This window comes from Elephas maximus, chromosome 7 (assembly GCF_024166365.1).
Source record: "Elephas maximus indicus isolate mEleMax1 chromosome 7, mEleMax1 primary haplotype, whole genome shotgun sequence".
NCBI lineage: Eukaryota > Metazoa > Chordata > Mammalia > Proboscidea > Elephantidae > Elephas > Elephas maximus.
In genome coordinates this window covers 55,508,288-55,515,541 of record NC_064825.1, presented here as the reverse complement: position 1 = coordinate 55,515,541, position 7,254 = coordinate 55,508,288, and the positions used below count along the sequence as shown (strand labels likewise).

Here is a 7,254-nt window from a genome sequence, read left to right as displayed (position 1 = left end):
GAGTTTTCATCCTTCCCTTTTGTTCACTCCTTACATGAAATTATCCTCCAAAAGATACTTAGTGAGAAGGAGACTAACAATCTCTGTCCTAATATTTACAAAAATACCTGAAACTTTGGCTGATTTAAAATTCTAGGAATTACAGACATCTGGTGAATAACAGAAATTTCAGGTACTAATTGCAATTCAGATTAGGGAAGTGAGAACAGTTATTCATTTATCTTTTTTACTTCAAATTATCCTTGAACCACCTGTATTACTGATCCAACAAAATCAGGCAACTTTGACCCTTAGGACTCTAAGAACATTTTCCCGTATCTTCTTGGTCCTTACTCCATACACAATGGGGTTGAGGAAAGGGGGCACCAAAAGGTACGTATTGGCAATAAAAATATGAATGCGTGCAGGCACATTTTTTCCAAAACGGTGAGTAAAAATGGAAAAACCAGCTGTGGAATAGAAGATAAGAATGACACAGACATGGGAACCACAAGTGCCCAAAGCCTTAAAGCCGGCTTCTCTGGATGGCAGGCGGAATACAGAGCAGAGGATGAAGGCATAGGATACAGCGATAAGAATGGCATCACATGACCCAATGATGGAAGCCACACTGAGACTATAATGCTTGGTTGCCCCTGTGTCCATGCACGCTAGCTTCACTACAGCCATGAACTCACAGTAGGTGTGAGCAATGATTCGTGTTCTACAGTAGGGTAGCTGCTTGAGCAGAATGGGGTGTGGGGAAAAGAAGGCTACACCATGAATCACTACAATTATACCCATTATGGCAATGCGAGTGTGGGTGAGGATGGTGGTATGGCGCAGCGGGTCACAGATGGCCACATAACGGTCAATGGCCATGGCCAAGAAGAAGCCTGATTCCATGGTAGTAAAACTATGGATGAAGAACATTTGGGTCAGACAAGCATCAAAGGCAATGTCATGAGCTCTGAGCCAGAAGAGACAGAGCATGCGGGGCAGTGTGGAGGTGGAGAGGACCAGGTCAGTGACGGATAGCATGCAGAGAAAGAGAAACATCGGCTCATGGAGGCTTCGCTCTGCCCTCACCACAGCCAAGATGGTCACATTCCCCACCACAGCCACCACATACATTGAGCAAAAGGGAATTCCAATCCACGCATGGAGGTGCTCTAGTCCTGGGATGCCCAATAGGAAAAAAGTCATAGGAGAGGGACGAGAAATGTTAAGGGGTGGCATGATTTTTTTTTTTTCTTCCTTTGCTTCCTATAGGTGATGCTGAAGGTGCTGAAGGTAAAGTTGCTGTGCCAAGATGATCACAAATAGATGCTGAAAAACACGGAAATCTTGTTCAGGTGGACTCTTGATTTTCTGTTGATAAAAACAATTCAAATTCATAATCTGGAGTATAGAAGTAAAAAAGACCAGATTAATAAAATCAGTAACAACATACTGAATTATTGTGGTCAGAAATACAGAAAGATAATCCATGTATCATTTTGTATTGTCATAGGGACCATATCATTTACCATGTCCATTGCCAGTAAAAGGATTCCCTCTACTGTCATACTTGTACTTAATTTAAAAATAGTTATCAGGTAGTTAATGTGTAATAAACAATGTTGTAAACACTGGTAATGAAGAAATGGGCAGATCGAATATTTTTCTCATGAATTTTACTCTCTCCATAAAAAGTAATGTAGCATAATATGATAAATAGTGACTAGTGTGTGAGAGCATTAAGTTGGGTGATGAGAATGCCACATTTAAGCTTGTTCTTTTATGATGGAGTTTAAACAGTTTACAGCCTGTGATACAGATATCTGGAGGTAAAAATAGCATCAACAACAACAAAATTGCTATGGGTAAGGGACAAAAAGGAACAGACAAGAAAAACTGTTTCTGGACTTTTGTAAGTGCCTTAGTTATCTAGAGCTGCTACAACAGAAATACCACAATTGTATGACATTATCAAACAGAAATTTATTCTCCCACCCACAGTTTAGGAGGCTAGAAATCTGAATTCAAGGTGCCAGCTCTAGGGAAAGTCTTTCTCTCTCTGTTGTCCCTAGGGAAAGGTCCTTGTCTCCTTTCAACATGAGTGGGCCCTGCATTCCTTAGAGATTTCCGTGTGTCTTAACATCAATCTACCCCTGGAAATAGGAGTGCAGGGATCCCAGGTCTAAAGGATGTTTCCCTCTTGATTTTTCTTTCTTGGTGGTTGGAGGTCCCTCTCCTTTCTGTTTGCTTCTGCCTTTTATATATCAAAAGAGATTGACTCAAAATACAGTCTAAACTTGTAGATTGTGATCTGTCTCATTAACATAACTGCCTATAATACTACCACATTAACATCATAGAGGTTAGGATTTAAAACACATAGAATAATTACATCAAATCACAAAATGGAGGACAACCACATAATACTAGGAATCATAGTCTAGCTAAGTAGACACACATTTTGGGAGGGCATGATTCAATCTAAACATTCCACCCTTTGCCCCCTCCAAAATTCATGTCCTTGCCACATGTAAAACACATTCACCCCATCATATCATCCCAAAAATCTTAAATAAAGTCCAAGCCCCAAATCTCATCTTCTGCAAAATTCCTCTTCATCTGTGAAATCTAGAATACAACTTTTCTGTTTCCATAATACAATGATAGAACAGGCACAAGGTGGACATTTCCAACTGAGAGAAATTTAAGGGGGAAAAAAAGGAATAATGGGCATTAAGTAAGCCAAAAACCCAGCAAAACAATTTACATTAGCTCTAAAATCTTGAAAATAATCCTCTGTTCTTTGAGACCATCTAGGCAGTGGTATGCTCTCCAGATTCTGGATGCTGGTCATGCTCCCTAGACTTTTGGTGGAGGCCCCTCAGTCCTGGGCTTCAGCTCTGTCTTCCAACCCACTGGGACAGCAATTTTGCTCCCTCAGATTTGGATGGCCCTATTCTTCTAGTCCATCTGAGTGGCAACCCCATACTCTCAGCCCTAGTAGGGTCAGTTTTCTGCCCCTTGGCCACAGCAGCCCTGCCCCCTCAGCTTTGGGCAACAGATCTGGCCCCATCCTCCTGCACTCGTGAATGGCAGTCCCACTCTCCAGAACTGAGCTGGTGAAGATCTGACTTTGAAAACTAAGAGGCATTGGCTCCATCCTTTGAGACCCAGCAGGCTATGATTCCACCCTTTGAGACCTCAGAAGTTGTGTCCCTCCCCTTTGAGACTGAGGTAGCTCTGCTTCCTGTGCTATTTCAGCTTCAGCTTCCTGGTTCCTTGGCTCCTCTGCCCCTCAGGTCCTTGGCCTCTTGGACCTCTTGGGCAGACTCAGCCTCTGCCATGCTCAGGCAAATGTTACAAATCTCTTTAGCTCTACCAATATGTGCCAGAAGGCACCCTACTCTGCCATTTAAACCTTAGCTGGAAGGAACTCAGCTCTCTCACTCTCCTCCATGGGTCAGCATGCCTAGCTCCACTAATAAGAGCCTGGAAGCGCTACACTCTGTTAGGAAGCATCCTGCTCAAAGGCACTCAGCTCTCTTCCTTTGTGAGTCAGCTCCTGTGCCATCTTCAGCAGGTTTCCTGGTTCTGCTGCTGCTGTTTCTCTGCTTCTGCTTCTCACCATCTGTACTGTGTCCAGTGTTACAGTTCTTCTCACTTCCTTCTGAGCACCCTCCAGAATTGTCTTTGATACATGATTTAATCCATAACAGTAAGGAAGAGGGAAAGTGACATGAGATGATGCCAATTTCTACACATTAACATTTTCCCCATGTCATCACTTTTTCATCTGCCTGATATGGAGAAATGTACATTACAACAACAATTATCTGTCTGATATCGTGGACATCTCTGGTTCACTTTCTTTCATCAGGACATCCTAATCGAATTTAGCATCAACTATATGGGTTTTATATCTGTTATAAATAACAATCCCATGACTTGCCATATTATGTATTTTATGTATATGTATATAAAATTGTATGTCCTGTATTATATCATTTATCACATAATACTGTCTATGTTTTTCCTTTCTGTCCTCTCCCAAACAGTAGTTTTTTGAAAGCTCTGTTTCTAAGACATCAACTATTTTACGACAATCCCTAATCCACTGATGAAAATGATTAAAAAAAAAAGAACAGGTGCACAGTAAATATTAACACCAAGGATTTAAAATTCCTGATAAACTGAAGCTGAGGAGAATATCCTTAAGATTCCCTAAGGTGGATGATGCAGAAAATTACTCCTCAGAGCAGAGGAGTCCCATCCAAAGGCACCTTGGGTTTAAACTTCTCTCCATGGGTTGCTTTCCTGACAGTGGCAATCAGAAACTGTTTTGGATGGAACAGAACTTTTGAGGTGCTTTCTCTTTGAGCTATCAGTTGGTGTTTCTCTTAAGTGAGTGAATTTTCCATTACTGCAATTGCTCAAGCAAAGGCCTTGTGAAACTCTCAGGGAGTTAAAGAAAGGACACTTGTTTAAGTAGAAGGTTGTATAGCTGATGCTAAATCATTTAGGAAATAGAAATTAACAGTCTCTGTCTCCTGATTTAAGAGTAAGAATGTTAAAACCCCAGGTAACCAAGTTTCAGGAGTCACATATGATATTTGGATAACTAGTATTTTTGTTGGTCTGCAGTAATTAACACTGTGAGATCTGTTGGAATATTTGTACAGTTGGACCTGGTATTGAGGTTCTTGGAGTGACTTATGAAATGAATTCTATCCCTTCTCTTTGGCCACGCTGTATATATGTTTAATCTGATTACGATACTGATTTTTTTTTTTTTTAGTCTTTTCTATCATGTACCCTTTAACAGGTACATGCTATGTGTGGTTTTGAATCAATATTTTTCAAAGATATTATTAAGGGTAATGCATTTTTTAACCTTAAGCCCTTCATTACCCTCCCATTATCAATGTTTCAAACTTAGGTCTTTTCACTGTGTGGTTAGACCTTTTTCGTGTATCCAAAAACCCACATTCTAACACATCCAGAGTGGTTCCTTTTCTGGACTGGTAAATTGACCTAAGCATGTCTAAGATATCAGTTACTGGGTAAAACAGATTCCTTTATACTGCTTCCCATACTTCCAGTATAGAGTCTAATCTCCAAGTCAGAGAAGGCCTGAGATAAAATGGATGAGTATGAGGTAAGGGATGGGAAGGTCACAGAAGAGGAAAAAATTTAGCTCATTACCAGTTCTTTGTTGGAGAGAATCCCTTGGTTATCAGCCTTCTGTTTTCCCCATTCCATGTCAAATAAGTGACCTTGAGCAGCCATCAGCTCTTGAGGAGACTATCTTTACATGTCAAACAAATCCTTATAACCTGGACTCATAAGAACATATACAGAGCTATACCAACATGTTGTAAATCTATTTATCCTCTCCAAATATCATTAACTAAAAAAATATTTTCTAGACTTTTTACTAGACCCTGTAATTTACTACAGTGAAAAACTCTTGAACAATGCAGAGGTGGATTTTTACATGGTTTAGCTTAGTAAAAAAACAAAATCACTGCAAACAAGTAATTTATATGGCAAGAATTGAAAATGGAGGGAGGAAGATGAGTAGTGTAATTGAAACTCAAAGAATACAAAAAATATTCACGTAAGTTGAGATTCTGTGGGTAAATAAGGGTCCTCACACACATATACAAGCAATCCCACAGAGATTTTTAAACCTGATTTCTGGATTAGTGACTGTTACACACTAGGTTCTCAGTAATATATTGGATGCATAAATACAATGCAGAGCATTCAAGAGCAGAACTGAAAAATGCATACACTCACAAAAACACACACTGGCTTCCAAAGCACTTTTCTTATAAAACCACGCATGAAAAAATCTCTGTGATGTCATCCCCTGAAAATGCCAACCTTCAGTTGAGTCCAGAGGTCATGAGGTATCCATATTTTTGTTCCTTTTATATTTATACAGAATATGAAGTATGATCAAAAGGAGAATTAAGCCTCACTTTTTTTTTTCTATGATATCCTTAAAAAAGGTTGTTGCCTCTTAAAATCTAGTTCTTTCTTCACTTCATCCATGGAAAATGAGAAATGTTAATTGCTTCTGTTTAAAGGTTGATATCTCCTCCCTTGAATTTAGGTAATTTAGAAATTAAAAAGATGGTGTTTGGAGGAACCAATTGTCTCATATCTTTCCAAGCTTACTCGGATGGCTCAGGTTAGCTTTTTTCTTTCCATCTTTCTCTACTTTTGTAACAATCCTAACTAGCTCAAACAAGAACCAATTCAGGGCCAAGAAGAAAACCAAATATGTAGCTTCTATATGTAGCAGCTTCAAAAAGATAATCTCATGGGATAAGCAAGAATAACATCTGACACAAGTAGGTCCCTATGGAATCATTGGCAGAAGGGAGAATGTTTTGTATACTTGGCGATGATCGATAATCTACATAATTTCAGGGATAGTAACTTGCCTTGACTCATCAGTTCACAGACCTTTAGATTGTTTCTGTTTTTTTTTTTTTTGCTATTATGTAATAATAATAATACATACATACTTTGAACATGTTGTCTCCAAGGATCAGCCCCTGGAGAAGGACATCATGCTTGGCAGAGTACAGGGTCAGTGGAAAGAGGAAGACCCTCAACTAGGTGGATTGACACACTGGCTGCAACAATGGGCTCAAGCATAACAACAATTGAGAGAAGGACTCAGGACCGGTTAGTGTTTCGTTCTGTTGTGCATAGTGTCGCTGTGAGTCAGAACTGACTCAGTGGCACCTAACAACAACAACAATGCAATGCTGCAATGAACACTTGTGTACAAGTTTTGCATGGACATACGTTTTCAATTATTTTGTGTATATACCTAGGAGTTGAATTGTTAGGTTGTATGTTAACACTGTCTTTAATGTTTTGAGGAATTGTCACATTGTTTTCCAGATTTGTTGAGCAATTTTACATTCCCACCAGTAGTGTATGAGCACTCCAATTTCTCTACACTTTCAGTGACATTTCTTATTGTCTATTTATTTATTTTAATTATAGTCATCAGAGGATGTTAAGTCGTTATCTCATTGGAGTTTTGATTTGTGTTTCTGTAATGACCAATGACATTGCCTATCTTTTCATGTCCTTATTGGACCTTTATGCATCTTTAAAAGAATGTCTATTCAAATCCTTTCACAACTTTTTAATGAAGTTACTTTTCTTTTTGTAGTTGAGTTGTAAGAGCTTTTCATGCATATATATATAAAGACAGAGAGAAAGAGAAATTATTGATTTATTTTTGAGGAG

General features: G+C 39.1%; 1 protein-coding gene across 1 annotated transcript; it reads right to left on the bottom strand.

Annotated features, from left to right (window-relative positions):
- Window positions 1-273: 273 nt before the first annotated feature.
- LOC126079138 (olfactory receptor 52M1-like) lies at window positions 274-1,218 on the bottom strand. Its single transcript, XM_049890066.1, has one exon. It carries the CDS (start codon window positions 1,216-1,218, stop codon window positions 274-276), a length of 945 nt encoding a protein of 314 aa, XP_049746023.1.
- Between the last annotated feature and the right edge of the window lie 6,036 nt (window positions 1,219-7,254).